Genomic DNA, 16,178 nt, shown 5'->3' with positions numbered 1-16,178 from the left:
TGGCGTTACTGAAGTGATAGCATGCGTGGTATGGTGCGGCAACGAAGGATATAAAGCCTCAGAGAGGTAGCAATGAATAGCGGCGTGCGGGACGCGACGTCAGATAGATGAGATAAACGACTGACAAGAAGACAAAACTCTCGCAAAGATGATTATTCTCAGTACACACGACGAGAGTGTTTAGGAATTCTGGCTCGATGAATGGACGATGAAAGAATCGGATTCAAAATTACAAGACACCCCTCTATTTCTTCACGTACTGTTCATCCAATCTTTAACCAAAGTCGTACGTACGGCGTATTACCCAAAAGGAGTGTATGGACAATATGTTGTGTATCCAGACCTTGTCTCAAGCTGATGGTTCCGAGGCTACACCAAGGCGTACTTTGGTGGCTTGCTTTCACCTCCTCGTTTCCTCGCACCCAATCTTTCTACTTCGCCGATGATCTGATATGATGGAATGCAAAGATAATCTAGGGAAGATAATGTATCGAAAATTCCACGCAGTACGCAGGGACGGGATCGTTAATGTATGTAATGTGAAGTTACTAGAAAAAGAATGTCGGGAAAGGTTGTGGAAGATGTTGTGTACGATGTATATCTAAACTGTTTGCTAGGAGCTTTTGCTTGGTAAGTAGCTAATCCTGCATGGATGAATGTCTGTGTGTGGGAAATATTGCGGTGCAGTAAGCTTGGGAGAATCCGTGAGCATGGATTGGTTGAGCTTCGGCAACTTGCAGGATGATGATATGATATGCAGGTGGGTAGGCAGATCAGTAAATGCAGCAGGCAATGCGGTGCTCTCTGTCGTAGAATTTAATTTTGGATATTTTGAAAGGAGTGTCGCAAGAATATCTGCAAAGATAGAGGATCAAAACGTGGGATCTATTTCTCGAAATGGGAATCTGTTGCACGTGGTTGCACAGGTAATGTTTTATGATTTTCGTCCTCGTAGTCGCAGTCGTAGTCGTAGTCGTTTTGATTTTAGGGAAAAAGAAAAGGAGGGAAGAGATTCGGAGAAAACGGTTTTGCGGGATTCGGAATTTGTTGCTTGTTGCTCGTTGCTCGTTGCGTTGCGTTGACGACGGGACGGGATAAAAGGTTGTTGGGTGGAGTTATATCTTCAGAAGAATAATGACCAGGTTAGTGGGAATTGGATTTCGAAAGTAATTTATTTTTCCAATACCGAGTCTAGTTCCAAGGAACCTTACGGATGAGCTTGGATTATGCCGAATAGAGTTTCTTTTCTGCAGCCGATTTGCTGATTGGCTGATTTGCGTCTTATTTACTTTTGGGGAATTTATTTTGGATGGGGCCGGTAGGGTTGTGCTCGTCTCGTGTTGTTTCGCTCGTAGGGCGAGGCGGGGACGTGTGGATTGAAATGATTGAATGCTACTGGAAGCTGCACCTGGACTCCTGGAGGTGCACAACCTTTTTTTCTTTTCCCTTCCTTCTGGAATCGGTGTGGGATGGTGCAGGGTATGTTTGGAACGGGCGAAACGAGGGTCTAGAATGAAGGGGCAAGGGAATTGATTGTTCGGTGAGGAAAGCTTATGAACCTCTCGAATAATGAAAATGAATGAATGAGTGAGTGGATGAGTGAGTGATGATTGAATGATTGAGCGAAGAATGAATGAATGATTGTTTGAACGGAGAAAAAAATAAATGGGGCCCTTGACGTCGTCGAATATGTCTCCTCTTTATTACAATTCTTCGTCTTCCTTTTCGGGATTGTTTGCGAAGGATGCTTGAAGCACATAAATGGTAATAAATGAATGATGTTCTCCACAATATGTCGTGTGAGTTGAGTGCTTGAATGTTTTGGCTGCTGGGTTCTGGGTTTTGGGTTTTGGGTTGGTGGTAGTGCCGTTGCTATGTATATGTGTGTAAATATTCATCGACCTATCAAAATAGACTTTTCCGAGATGCGAAAAAATAAAGATATTTTAACTCCACGCGATGGGATCGAATGTTATAAAATCCTTCATTTCACATCTCAAATTTCATATTTTCCCCTGGTACGGGAAGTATCGGAGGAGAGAAGCAAGAATCAGATCAATGGAAATTGAAGAAATGAGAGACTATCCTCCAGACAATAAAATGATACTAGGATGGGAAAAGCAACGGTGAAGCCTTTCTCTTGTTGGCTTTGCACTCGTTCACGCGTCGCTTGTGGAAATTTAACTAATTCGTCGCGTTTATCTTTAGGGCAGTACATAAGCAGAGGATTGATGCGTGAATGTATGTATGATACCAGGACTAGGGTCGCATGTATAGATGCAAAGACGGGAAGGGATTGGATATCAAAAGCCCTGAGTAAAAGAATGCAAAAGCAGGATGCCAAAAACGCAGGCAACCAAGCTGAGTTGCGGGAAGGAAAGAAACATTATCTGTTTGATAGCTGGGGTACATATGGTGACGGTGCTCGTAAACAACGACAGCTGCAATGGTTCTGTGGCGCTGCAGGCTATGAAGCAATAATGATGCGGGGAAGGCTATAAATGATAGTGATATATATATTTCGATTTTGGGGAAATTATGTGTGTAGTGTGTGGGCGGCCAATAGGAAGACGAGGAGGGGAAATCCGCAGGATGATGCGTAAGATGTGGATGGTGGAAAGGTAAGGAAGGTAAGGAAGCTGCCTGCTTTGATTGTGTTGTGGTGGTGGTGGTGAGTGAGATATTGATTTTGATATCTCATGATGCTTGAGGTTGAGGATTCGAAATGAACGTTTTCGAAGCGGAACCTTTGGATTTTGACCATGGGTGGAGGGGTAAACTCTTTTTTTGGGTCTGTACGGATGGATGTGGATGTGTGATTGTATCGAGTTGATGAATTTCAACCTCGCATCTATCTAGAACCGACTGAATTCTAAAGTAATGTGGCGGTGACGTTTTTGATATTTTCCAAGACTTTTCTTTCGCAATTTTATTCAATATTATGTATATATGCCCGTCTGAATGTATGTGTGACGATGCATGAAGCATGCGGACAAGAATATCTTTTCCGGGTTAGATGCAATGGAGATCAGATTAGCCAAAGATGGAGAGAAAAGACGAGAGAGATTGATTGTCGAATGCTATGTTGATTATTTGGACATCATCTGTGTGTTTAAACTTTTGCTCTATTTACAGGTCTTTCTGTCTTTTGATGGGGTCTGTCACCGTCTGTGGGAATGGATACGGTTGTTGTAGTGTAGTTTTAGTGTACTTTAGTATACTTTAATGTGCTTTAATGTACTTTAGTGTCCTTTAGTGTACTTGTTGTCGTGCTTTGGTTTGTTATGGTGCGGTTTGATATTTTGGCATAATGATCATATGAATATTCCCTGTTCTGTTGACAACTTAGCCCCAGGTACGTACTACTGTCTGTACACACTGATGGATATCGGTTCGCAAAATAGGAGTATGATATGGACGCATGCAAAGAGGTACGACGATATAATTTCAATGTTATATGGCATAATACTGTGTTTAATAGAGTTAATGCTCGGTCGATCTTTCGCTTATGGCATATGTTAGCATATTTACCTGCTTCCTAGTACCTAGATGATGGGAGATGTGCAAGGAAAGAAAAGATATACTACCCACCTATGTACCTCTAATAGGTATGTTCTATGAAAGAGAGCTTACATTGATCAGTGATCATTGATCTGTGCGTATTACCCCCCCCATGAGAAGGCTAGTGGCAACGTTACCGGGATCCAATACGATTGGTTCAAAGAATCAAAGAATCAAAGGAGACTTTGTTTGGATAAGATTTTAGATCTTCGCTATTCTGTATAAGAGCCTTATAAATAAGGGGCTTTTCGTAAAATAATCACCAGGTGGGTACGGAGTATGTAAGGGTCGTCTTTCCACGTACCTGCATTTAAGCTGCTGGCTGCAGCCATGAGTTTGGAGTACAGGAAAAGACTATTTCTTCTTTTTCATCGTGGGGCAAGTATATGTTATTGTTAAGGTCATCATTCATCAGTATTGTAAAATTATCATAATAGATATATATATCTTGTCATTTCGAAACGGCGAAAATGCGAAACGGAGAGATCAGCTAAAATAATAGCATTGTACGTTTCATAAGGATAGATGAAAGTTTAAAAAAAAAAAAAAAAAAAGGAAAAAAAAGGGAGGGGCGGTGTTCAGACGATTGATTTTGATCGACAGGTCAAAAAAAGCCCCGAGGGTTCTCTATGGAGTACTCTAAACTTTCTAAACGACGAAAATAAAAGTATCTTCGGATGAAAAAGTTCTACAGTGTATCAGTTGTCAAGTTGCACTTTCATCTAATCCATTGTCATCTAATCAGATTTTCTTCAATGAGCACATAAGTAGATATCTAGGTAACGCAATGTGTAAATTATCATGTTAAAATAGAAAGCTCGAGGGTTCATTGGACTAAGTACGGGTCAGATCGTATCGTCATGGTTCGTTTCGTGTAAGCTTGAACATAGGAAAATATTGGTACACCTCGCCGTTCAATATGCAGATGAGATGGAGATAAATTAAATCTTACTTACCTACCTACTTACCTACTTATTTACTACTTCCTTAGCTGCTTTTACATAGAGAACATAGCTATAAGTCAGTCAGTCATACAACAGGGTAAGTAGTATTTCCTTCAGCACGATCGATCCATCAATCTTGTAATACCCGTTTCTTTTCTAACATTCTATCTATCAACCGTGCCTCCATTTCTCCATCTCTTACGAGTTACGACAGGGAAAACTCTGCCATGATCGATGCATCTGCGATCAAACCGCAAAGTCCCCCTCGAATATACGGAACACTTGGCACGGTTCCAATGTTTCTAATTAATATCTCATCATCGTACCTCCTATAATGCCAATCAAGAGTTCTGGATTCATTTATATCGCATTTTTTGACAAGGTCATTCCCTACTTTTTAATTCTGGCCTTCATCTATCTAGCTAGCTCTTCACTGTCCTCTACATTCTTTTTTTACAATTTGAAGATAGGTAAGTAGTGAGTAGTGAGTACTTACCTACTTGGCAACGGGAAAGTCTCTCGCATTTGATTCCCATCGAGATTGATATATATATATATATATACTAGACAATGCTGATGATATTACATATCCAAGATATCTGATAGAATTTCTTTTTAATTTCCTCCCTCATCTCATATCTACTCCGTAATGATCTCCAATCTCTATATCTGTTACTAACAGCTAGCTACCGAACATTCCGAAACGTTTACATTCTCTACCTAGTATCCATCTGTAGGCAGATAACATGATGTAATCAATCAATAAATACCTTAAATATTAACCTGGGTAGGTAACAAGTTAAGAGATAGAGTAACATCGGCGACCCTCCCTCCCAAAAGAGAACATTACCCGAGTATCAGCAATTCAGCCCTGAACCCCCATGAAAAAAATATTAAAAAATAGAAATATGTACTCTATACAGCACTGCGTATGCACACCGTAAAATCTATTTTGTCTGAACATGCCAGTCACCTGCTATGTGCAAAGCAAAGCGTTCGATATCCATCTTTTAAACATACAGACAGAGTTACAGACAATAAGATATCGATACAGATACAGCAAAACAAACTTGCCAATGGGTCCCGGGGCAATTAATCCCCATGCCAACCTTACCAGAGACCCGGTCACCTGGTCTAGGCATTACAAAGAATACCTAGGTACATATCTTTATTATTATTACATTACTCATTACTCCGACTCGTTACCCTTTACTCATTACTCGCACATTGCAATATTCTTGAGTAGGTACTATGTACTGTATATCCAACATTCAAATCCATACCTAGATACTTACTTACACGGAGTATAGTATGCGCATCTTACCGAGTATATCGCGATCCATATGAGATGAGATGAGATCTCCTCTAACCTATCTGAATTGCAAATGAGTAGGTACTTACTCGTACCTACATACATACCTACCTACCTACCTTTAACAGAAGTTGAAAATGCCCGAATCCTAAATCTCACTTTGAGGGTACGCATACTTGGTTTTAGAATTCGGATATATACGCTAAGCGCTTGACTCTTCTGTAGACACCAATGTATCGTTCTATATAATAGGTATTTACGATTTTTCATTGAGAAATGTAGTGATTTCTTTTTGTTGAGGTTAAGATATTGCGCACAGACTAGATTATCTACTCGAGTAACCTTAACCTAGGTATCTTCTCGAATATAAGATAAGTCTAGTACCCTACTTTCCGGCCGCCTTTAATTCCGGCCACTTTTCCTTACCAAAAATAACAAAAATCGGCTTTTATAACTTTCTTATTTATGAATATAATTCTTTGAAATTTTAATTACGAATTTGTTATTTATATAATAGTACATTCTGAAAATTTCAGATTTTTCACGATTTTATTGATTGAGAAATTGAAAATTGAAATTATGATTTTCAATTTGTATAAGTGTTACGTCGGACAGTAACATAGGTCACGTTCTTGATCACATGATCAAGAAACCGACAAATCGAGACCGGTTTTGCGGTGATCGAATTGTCGGGTTTATAGCCATCGATTTTTAACGAGGCACGAAGGTCTATATAATCAAGATGGATTCCCTTTGTATAGAGCTTCGTGCTCAAGATCAATCATTTAGTATATTCTACTATTAGTTACGAATTGCATCATTGTCATTACTTAAGTCCCTGCTTGACGTCCAGTTATAAACCACCTCGAGAGCCTAGAGCACTTCCACGTGATCTAGACGGCAAACCTCGTAACACTGAGCTGTATTGATCTTACTGAATAGTCATCGATACAAAGGTCTATATAATTTAGATAGATTTCCTTTATATAGAGTTTCATACTCAAGATCAATCATTTAGTATACTCTACTATTAATTACGAATTGTATTATTGTCGTTACTTTAAATCCCTGTTTGATGTTTAGTTATAAATCATCTCGATGTCACGATTCACCATTAGGATTGATGGTGTTACGATGGTAGCAAACTGATTAATTAGGAGAGCTTAGGCCTTGTGCAAACACGATCAGATTTCATCGAATTAGTATGTGATCTTGGTCACCTGAAGATCGTGTATGCACGCACCATCATAAATCACGTGATAAGGAGCCCTAGGAGCCCTCAAAGCTCCTAGAGCTCCAGGAGCCCTGAGGAGCCAGAAAGCTCCTGGGGGCTCCCTTCTTCGTTCATTATATAGTCAGAGTAGTTTCATAGTTTAGGAGCTTCGTGCTCAACTTAGTTATCAATTAGTTTACCTACATTCTATTTGATCTAGTAACGAATTCACTTTCAAGTGAATACCAGTGATAAAGCCTTAACCTATAACTACCAACCGACGAACCTTAGGCAGCCGCTGCCTTTAATACAGTATCGTTACAATTATATTAAAAGAAATGACTTTACACAGAGAATAGTGAGAAGCTGATAGGGTAGAACTGAGGCTATATTGGCCTTTTATATAAATCACCTATAATCTTAGTTCTACAGAATGTTATAAGGTTTGCCATCTAGATCATATGGAAGTGCTCTAAGCTCTCGAGATAATTTATAACTAAATATCAAACAAGGATTTAAAGTAATAACAATAATACAATTCGTAATTAATAGTAGAGTATATTAAATGATTGATCTTGAATATGAAGCTTTATATAAAGGAAATCCATCTAGATTATATAGATCTTTATGTTGATGATTACTCAATAGGATCAATACAGCTCAATACTGAGCTCACTGATCCCTCACTGAGCCAATCACATGATATTGATTGCACGTGAGAGTTTCCTGTTACTCGGCGTAACATTTTGTCATCGATTATAAGTGATTTTGACTTTCAATATCTTAATTAATAAAATCACGAAAAGTCTGAAATTTTTGGAATCCATTTATATCTATATATATTATTTATAATAAAAATTTCAATCAATTTTGTTCATTAGTTATAAAGTTATTATTAAGTGAAAATTATGGTTTTTGGTGTAAAAAGGTGGTCGGAATGAGGGGGCGGTCGGAATGTAGGGTAGGGGACTTATATTTTTATTTAATTATATATTGATATTTTGTTAGATCCGAAAACGCTGTCCAATATGATATCAGTATTCTTCACTCCTTTAATGACTTTGGATTATTAGAAAATCCATGCTTTTATTCTTTTATTGAATATCAACGCTTACTTCGCGCGGAAGTATCAAAGATCGGCTCTCCAGGCCTTGGTGGCCTCTCAAGTATCTCTAAACCCAACCACAAAACAAATACTAGATCGATCTCGTCCACTAACCAACCAGTATGAGCCAATACAGCCATCAAGACAAAATACAGTAATCCAAAATTATGTTTTCAAACATGATTCCGAATTAGCTTAGTACCATTGCCAGAATGTACTAGCCAAAGCCCTACAACCCATCATCAAAATCCCCAGTATTTCCACCATAAAAATGGCTCAACTCTCCCGATATTTCCCTATCCTTCTTCGCCGCAAATTCTCTATTCTCTCTCTGATCTCTCTCCTGCTCCCTCAAGTGTTGCGCCCATTTCAATTGTCGATTTTTTCTTTCTTCCGCAAGCTTCTCAGCATCATGCCCACAATAAAACTCCAAATGATAATCCCAATAATGAAGGTGCGGTTCTATTTTCAGGTCCGCATATTCCTTAAGTCCCGGACAACCTTCACCAAAACACTAATTACTATCGCCCCAACGAATTTCAAATGTCGGTGTACCACAGCAAACATAGGGACCCCGTTGCCCGATTCTGTAATTGGCACAGGCAGTTTTATGACTAAGGATGCAAATTCCCTTATTTGCAATACCTTGATCTCCCAAGTTACATGTTTTGAAACATTGATCCCAGGCAATTGCTTTATAGACGCATTCTTGTTGATTTGATGCTAGGAGAAGATGACCTTGAGATGAGGTGTATCTAGATGATATAGTTGCGGTGTCGCCACGACGTTCTATTTCGAGTTCTGGTGCTTGGTGGAAATAATTGAGAGGTTGGGGGGGTTCACCTGCTTGGAGGAATGATGGAAATTCATATGGTTTCGTAACGGGCACATCCGTACCTCGAAGCGAGGAGGACCTGTCGATGTCGCCATGTGAGTTGCGGGTGTAGCCACTACGTTGAGTGTAGCGTTGACGATTGCGTCCGGACATATTTCTTGTAGGAAAGTCGGTTGTGAGTACAGGGATGGGCTGGTATGATGTTAAGTATGAGGTAAAATTGAGACCGATGATGGAAAAGCTTATTGTTTTGTTTGTATTAGGATGTTGTGATTTGAGTATGCTTTGAAAATATTGACTTAATCCAGATTTATTTGTTGGAGTATGAAGTTCAGAGGCAGAAAAGGAAAGAAAATGGGGAGACGAATAAAGATATAGGGCAGATGCACCAGGAAATCATGAGTCAAGTCATAAATCTTAAATTCAAACTACTCATTTTTATCTTGAAGAATCATAAGTACTAGGAGTTGCTCATATATGTATTTGGATATACTTGGGTGTCATACTTGTTCTTTGTATGCTGATGAGTGCTTGAATACGAATCTGAATCATGCGTGATATTGGTTGACATTCATAGCTCTGCATCGGCTTCCTCGTTGCTCATGAATATGGGAAAGATATCGTTAAGATGATATTTTTTTTCACAATAGAATCGCTCCTGTAGTTGTAGTTCAGACTGGAATATATACTCATTACAGGTGATATCAAAAATGAGTGGTCAAAATTCAATCTCGCTGACACCTTCAACCCTAAAAAACAACCAACTGCCCACCTGAGGTTCAAGAGAATGAGTTCATCTGACACGAACATCCAAATTCCAGATTGTACCAGCAACACAATAATTGAATCTTCATTCAAATCCTTTAGTAATACTTTCCTTCCCACCAAAATAAGCAAAACTTATCACTAATTATCCACAAGTAGGTAAGTGATTCTTTGGTCGGCCTCGCATCGAAGCATGCGTAATACTCTATATATCCCATGACTACATTATCATATTTAAAAAACCCAAAATTTTTATTACTCACCCAAGACAGGGCTCCCCGAAACTCCGATTCCATGTAATATTGAATTTCCACATGATATCAATCCATCACAATTCCCCACTGAAGGAAAGTCATCCTGGCAACCACTGTTCGCAAGCGCTCTATAACCCAGATAACCAGATACGATAAATAACAGAAATATAAATATTATATAAAATGCCATGAATCCAAGTAGTAAATTCTTACATCTAACTACAAGATACTCACTCAAATATTATTTTACTAATAGTAATAATGGACTCATACAGATTGAGCTAGCTGTATTATCATGGAAGTGATGGAAATCATTGCTCATGTACGACCAACTTGGCTGGAAATACGTCGGATGTGTATCAGAACACTGAGAGAGAGGACTAAAAATTCAATTCGAAAATATGGATTTAAAAAATGAGCAGGAATGAATCTTCAAAATGCCATGATTCTTTGGATCTCTGACTGTTTTTTTATTTGAGTCTTCCAACACAGAATGAGTGATTCGGTTGATTCATTTCGGATTATCTGACGACATTTAGAACTTTCTAGTAGACCTAGGATGTATATTTAATGGTATAAATTCCCATTTTTATTTTGTCCGTTTCTGAAAATTTTATTATTCTTTGAAGACAAAAAGAAACTTATCCAACGCTACTCAAACACCTCATTCAAAGCAGAGAGAGTTCATGGTTTGATGAAATCTCTCTATTGAATATCAATCTTATTATTACTGTACCAGCAACCCATTTCCGAGCATACCAAGAAGCCCCATACACCCAAGGAAATGGCCATAACCAAGCGTTCAAGCGATACTCAATATAACGACCCAAGATCAAGCTCTAGTGGACTTCCAGACGCGAATTTGGATCAGAGTATGATTCCAACTAACTGGGCATTTCCAGAGCACCCCACCTCAACATATACATCCATACAATATATATCTGGGAAATCTCATCGCGATGATGTTCCTCGTCGTCCCTGTCGCCCTCCTCCAGAATATCCTTTTATATATGAAGCGATAAAGTGGGAGTGCGCACATTCGGACGCGCATGATAAACATAAAGGATTTTGCGTCATTTTTTATGCAAGGCCATGCGCGAAATTGTAAAAACACAATCGAACGTGTATGAATGTTGCAAGGAACATAATATTATGGTTGTTGAGGAGAGAAAAAGGTTTTGTTATGGACCACATTGTCCGGGATTTCAGCAGTTGGACGCGAAGGATAGACCAGTTCCGAATCCCCCATATCGATTCAATGCGTGGTTTTACCAGGGGGTTTCGCCGGAAAAGTTGTATCCGGAAACAATCGTGGAGAAATTAACAGAGTGGCTCCTGCAGTATGAGAGGAGTAAAAGCGGGTGAGCAATGATCATTAGGTATGCGGGCCTAAGATTTTGATGATAGGTTTAGATAGTGTGGAAGTTAGGAGACATGGTAACATGGTAACATGAGGAGTATTCGGTGAACGGAAATTTATGTATGAACTTGAAGGAGGACACGTTGGAGATGGACACAATGTACAAATTCAATAGCACAATAGCATAATACCCGGTACCGTGGGAGAAGTAGGTCTGCAACCTTGAAATTAAGAATTAAGCGCTTGCCTTTATACTTTGTGCATATGATGATTGTATACCAATGAGTTAATGTATGCATTCCATGATGTGGTGTGGTGTTAAATGGATGTAGTGCACGGCACGAATTATCGAATGCTCGAGAAACTTTCCCGGATATTGGAGTACATCCAAAACTCTGATATTTCATATTGAGTTCAGAATGCACTGAGAGCCTGCAATTGTTTCTTCAAAATCAAGTCAAATGAGGAAGAGCGAAGTAGTTGCGCCTGAGTAATATAGATTTAAAGAAGGAGTGAACAGTGTTAGCATTATAACGAACAGATTGTTTTTTTTTTTTGTAGATTAATACCTTTTAAAGGAACGAAACTTCTCTTACTCATATGCAATAATATTTTTGAGTATTCTTTTGCTTCATTTTCTCTCTAATCACTTTCTTATCCAAAGTATAACTATATCAAATACCTGCTAAGACAAACGCAGCTGTTCTTTATCGCACTTGGTCCCATAGCAGGTGGCTTACTATCAAACAACTTGCGAGTGCTTCTGCCAATGCCTCCCAAAAAGAACATGTGGGAGCCTAACTATCAACAACATAATCCAGGTCGTCATCATGTATTCAACCGCCATGGCCATGACGTGGGAACACCTTGTATTTGGGAAACGATGGAAAGTTATCAAAGGCAATGGTCATTCCCAGCATTCTCACGAGCCAGTGCATCTGTTCCATCCGACTTTCCCCCGCATGGAGATGGAGAGCAATGCATCTACGAAATAATAGCTTGGGAGAACTGTTCTTGGGTACCCCCACTGGAAAATCCAAATGATGGGCATATCGGGTTTTGCGTAACTGGGCTTAAAAGGCCTTGTAAATATTGGAAGCCTGAGCAATTGGGACCGCGTACTTGTTGCGACTTTGGAATGACATTTCTTTTGAAGGAGCCACTTAGGAAGGGATATTGCCTTGGAGAGAATTGTCCGGAAGGTGTGGGGAGAAAGAACTTCCCCTTTATTGATTACCTGACTTGGTTTTATTATGGGCATTGTGCTGTGGATTTTCAAGACGAAAATGAACGACTTCATTTATTGGAAGCAGAGAGGGCGGTGGGAAAGGATGTGCGTTTTCAATGGAAAAATGCAGATGGGCCTTGTTATGAATCCTTTGAAATTGAGAGGATACACTATAATTTTGGGTGGAACGGACGCGGGATCGTCCCTAAGCCTGTTAAGAGTCATATGCCGAGTGACAGTCCGTCGCCGTGGTTATCTTAAAAGAGTCGGATCAAAACCGGATACGAAATTATGGACATGAAGTTCTGCTAAGGCTCTTCGCGGATTTTGGGGTTGCATGATGAGCAGGCGGATGGATGCGACTGACGATGTTGTAGAGACAAGTTCAGAGAGACGAGTATTTTGTTCGCAGGATTCCGGAAGTATGGGAATGTATAGAAGGTTTGAGTTTTGGGATCGTGCGTACGTTGGGATATTGCAGTTAGCATTCTTCAGACAATTGAATAACCCGCAAAAATGCATGGAATTGTTTATTTTGAAGCAGCCGAGAACCTCCTGGTTCTTCTTTTCCTCCCAATAAAGTTATGCAAAATAAAGAAATGGCTGGATTTTGGCATGTCCAGCTCTCAAAATGTTTCTCTTTATCTTCAGTGCTTCACGATATCTTTGAAGTAGGTTGAAGCGCAATCTTAAGTGATATCAAGAATCATTGTCTCCGAAGACACTCGACGTCGGTATTGGTAAAAAATATGAATCGAGATATATTCAGCATCTTTGACTCCTAATCCAGATCATCATACTGACTATGACTGCACTGTCCAGAACACTCTATTTCATGCATACCATCTTCATCACTTGAAAGATCACAAATAAAATCACTAGATGTTCATTTTGATAGACTTTAATCGCTTGATCGGAGATCACTTATCTCTCTAAACCTGAGCAAAATACCATATACGGTATGCCTAGGTACGGGGATTTGAACCCTTAAGCCGTACTGCATCGTTCAACACGACATGAGTATCAATTATCAATATCCTCGATGACAGATTACTAAGCGTGACTCAAAACGCAGCGCCACCTTCACTTCGAGCGAAGAATGAGTGACTTACCTAGGTATCTATGGCTAGTAGTTATGCCAATACGACTCCCAAGTAATGTCAATATATCCTAGCACAGATATCATCCTTAAGACGCACTGCTACTGCATCTTAATACCAGGACCACATAAATAATATTCGTGACAAACTAATTATACTCCGCAAGTCGAAAATCCTAAATGTAGCGCCACATTTCACTCTGAGCAAAAATGAGTCGAAAAGCCGTAAGAGTCATCCCACATAAAATCCCTGCTAGCGTATTTTGGTTATCAAGAAGGGTTTGCCGATTTCTCTAATAAATCCAGTGCAGAGAACTTCGAAAATCTTCAGGCAAATCAATAATAATCTACAACTCACAACAACCGCGCATTTCTTATAGACTTTAGATTCATACCTTACCAGAAACAATTACAGACAGACAAGATCAAGTTTTCGAGAAACATTTAAAAATGGCTGTTCGTGCGCAGTTTGAGAACTCAAATGAGTATGTTACCCCTCCTCCGATCTTTGCGGAAGATGATGGAATGAATGGACTTGGAGGCACAATCGATATGGTGTGCCGGAAAGTAGGGGAATTGAAATGGGAATCCGCGGAGAGGATAGATGAGCTGCCTTCGGGAGAGAGGTTCTAAATATTGGATGTGATGCTAACGAGACGAATTCATCAGAGTCGGTGTCTTCTCTACATTGACAAACTCATATGCCTTGGTGGCTGTGGGCGCAAGTGAAAATTTCTACAGGTATGTATATCTTCAGATTACTATACTTCCGACTCCGGCGCATCCTGACTGCCCCTCGATTGACAAGCAAAAAACTAATGAGACCAATAAAAAAGTGTATTCGAGGCAGAACTCCAAGATGTTATCCCAATTTGCCATGCGACAATTGCCGGAACTCGCATTATTGGACGTTTGACTGCAGGTAATAAGAAGGGACTTTTGGTGCCAACGAGTACGACGGATCAGGAATTGCAACATTTGAGAAATAGTTTACCGGATAGCGTTAAGATACAGGTGGGTTTTCTTCCTTTGCCATTGGAGAATTGAAGTCCTGGGCTTCTCAGCTTTAAGCTCGGCGATACTCCAAACGCCTGGGCCTGCTTCAAGGCCCTATTTAACTCCCTGAAGGTCCCACTTCCTTCCAACAATACTGACGTACAACCAAACAGAGAATAGAAGAGAGACTTTCGGCTCTCGGAAACGTCATAGTATCCAACGATCACGTTGCTCTCGTTCACCCGGATCTGGAGCGCGAAACCGAAGAAATTATCGCCGATGTTCTCGGTGTCGAAGTATTCCGTCAGACCATTGCCGATAACGTCCTTGTCGGATCTTATATGGCACTTTCCAACCAGGGCGGTATCGTTCATCCTAAAACTAGTATTCAAGATCAAGACGAATTATCTTCGTTATTACAGGTTCCATTGGTTGCGGGTAGTGTGAACAGAGGTAGCAGTGTGGTCGGTGCGGGTATGGTTGTTAATGACTGGATGGCGGTTACCGGTCTGGATACCACGGCTACGGAGTTGAGTGTGGTGGAGAGTGTGTTCAGGCTGGGTGAGGGACAAGGTCCAAGTGATATTGCGGGGAAGAACAAAGATACTATGGTGGAGAGTTTCTACTAAGTTCTTCAGTGGTAGAAGTATATATGTGGGGCTGTGGGGGATTGGAGACTGTAGTCTCTTGGTTTCTGTGTTCATCATTTAATGAATGCTATAAGGCATAGCTACCAGGAAAATTTCGTCTGTTCTGCTGCCGGGATATGTTAGATACAGCGAGCGGGTCGTTTAATGACCTTGAATGGAGATATTTTTTATCTCCATGGCAAAACTTTGGCTCGCAAATGTGTGTGATTTTCATGCTGCGAAAACAAACATGCAAAACTAAAAGAAAGCAGGCATATTGCTCATCCGCAAGCACAGCGCGGTATCTTCCGTCAGCACACATCAAAGTATTCTGATAGACCACCAGGTCAACAACCCAATTTAATCATTGCTTCATATACAATTTATCAATACATCACCACGTTAGTATCGACCTTAGTATTTGGAAATAGTCTCGGCACAAAAAACTGTGCCTTTTTAGCATATGACCGTCAAGAATATTAGTAGTTGTCTGATTCCTCTAGAAATCATCATACTAGAAACATATACTATATTTATATATAAAACAAAGTCCTTGAGTCCCGTAAACTACCTACCTTCACTCAATCTAACCAGAACCTTACAGCCAGTTGGTCTGATATTGCCACGTGACTAACCCGCTCTTTTCGTGTTTTTGTAGGTCCGTGCAGGGCGCAGGTGATATCGACGCGTTTGTTCTGGGAAAGAAAGTTCACTTTTACTTTTACTTTTTTACTTCAGGATATGTTTGATTTTTTTACCTTATCTTAAATTTATGCAAGATCGCATTTTCAATTACTTTAATAACAGCCAAGCAACACCTGAGCTAGGTTGAATACAAGACTTAAAGTTTATCATCGCCACGGGACGGGTTTTGATG

At 39.9% G+C, this 16,178-nt stretch overlaps 6 protein-coding genes across 6 annotated transcripts; 5 read left to right on the top strand and 1 right to left on the bottom strand.

The window, feature by feature from the left end:
- Positions 1-559: 559 nt before the first annotated feature.
- On the top strand, positions 560-1,082 carry SS1G_07071 (predicted protein; the record flags this gene model as incomplete). Its single annotated transcript, XM_001591575.1, has 2 exons — positions 560-630; positions 761-1,082. The coding sequence occupies 2 exons, from the start codon at positions 560-562 to the stop codon at positions 1,080-1,082; spliced, it is 393 nt and encodes a 130-aa protein (XP_001591625.1).
- Positions 1,083-1,792: 710 nt separating this feature from the next.
- SS1G_07070 (predicted protein) lies at positions 1,793-2,501 on the top strand (the record flags this gene model as incomplete). The annotated part of the gene is made up of 3 exons (XM_001591574.1): positions 1,793-1,799; positions 2,209-2,241; positions 2,278-2,501. 3 exons carry the CDS (start codon positions 1,793-1,795, stop codon positions 2,499-2,501), a joined length of 264 nt encoding a protein of 87 aa, XP_001591624.1.
- Positions 2,502-3,021: 520 nt separating this feature from the next.
- On the top strand, positions 3,022-3,522 carry SS1G_07069 (predicted protein; the record flags this gene model as incomplete). Its single annotated transcript, XM_001591573.1, has 3 exons — positions 3,022-3,106; positions 3,257-3,355; positions 3,482-3,522. The coding sequence occupies 3 exons, from the start codon at positions 3,022-3,024 to the stop codon at positions 3,520-3,522; spliced, it is 225 nt and encodes a 74-aa protein (XP_001591623.1).
- Positions 3,523-8,364: 4,842 nt separating this feature from the next.
- Positions 8,365-9,123, bottom strand: SS1G_07068 (predicted protein; the record flags this gene model as incomplete). Its single annotated transcript, XM_001591572.1, has 2 exons — positions 8,365-8,636; positions 8,709-9,123. The coding sequence occupies 2 exons, from the start codon at positions 9,121-9,123 to the stop codon at positions 8,365-8,367; spliced, it is 687 nt and encodes a 228-aa protein (XP_001591622.1).
- Positions 9,124-11,141: 2,018 nt separating this feature from the next.
- On the top strand, positions 11,142-11,354 carry SS1G_07067 (predicted protein; the record flags this gene model as incomplete). Its single annotated transcript, XM_001591571.1, has 1 exon — positions 11,142-11,354. The coding sequence occupies one exon, from the start codon at positions 11,142-11,144 to the stop codon at positions 11,352-11,354; it is 213 nt and encodes a 70-aa protein (XP_001591621.1).
- A 2,772-nt stretch (positions 11,355-14,126) lies between these two features.
- SS1G_07066 (conserved hypothetical protein) lies at positions 14,127-15,301 on the top strand (the record flags this gene model as incomplete). The annotated part of the gene is made up of 4 exons (XM_001591570.1): positions 14,127-14,161; positions 14,346-14,417; positions 14,513-14,690; positions 14,846-15,301. 4 exons carry the CDS (start codon positions 14,127-14,129, stop codon positions 15,299-15,301), a joined length of 741 nt encoding a protein of 246 aa, XP_001591620.1.
- Positions 15,302-16,178: the final 877 nt, after the last annotated feature.

Source organism: Sclerotinia sclerotiorum, genomic scaffold (assembly GCF_000146945.2).
Source record: "Sclerotinia sclerotiorum 1980 UF-70 scaffold_9 genomic scaffold, whole genome shotgun sequence".
NCBI lineage: Eukaryota > Fungi > Ascomycota > Leotiomycetes > Helotiales > Sclerotiniaceae > Sclerotinia > Sclerotinia sclerotiorum.
Note: the sequence above shows the minus strand (reverse complement) of the source record. Positions and strands in the feature narration are given on the sequence as shown.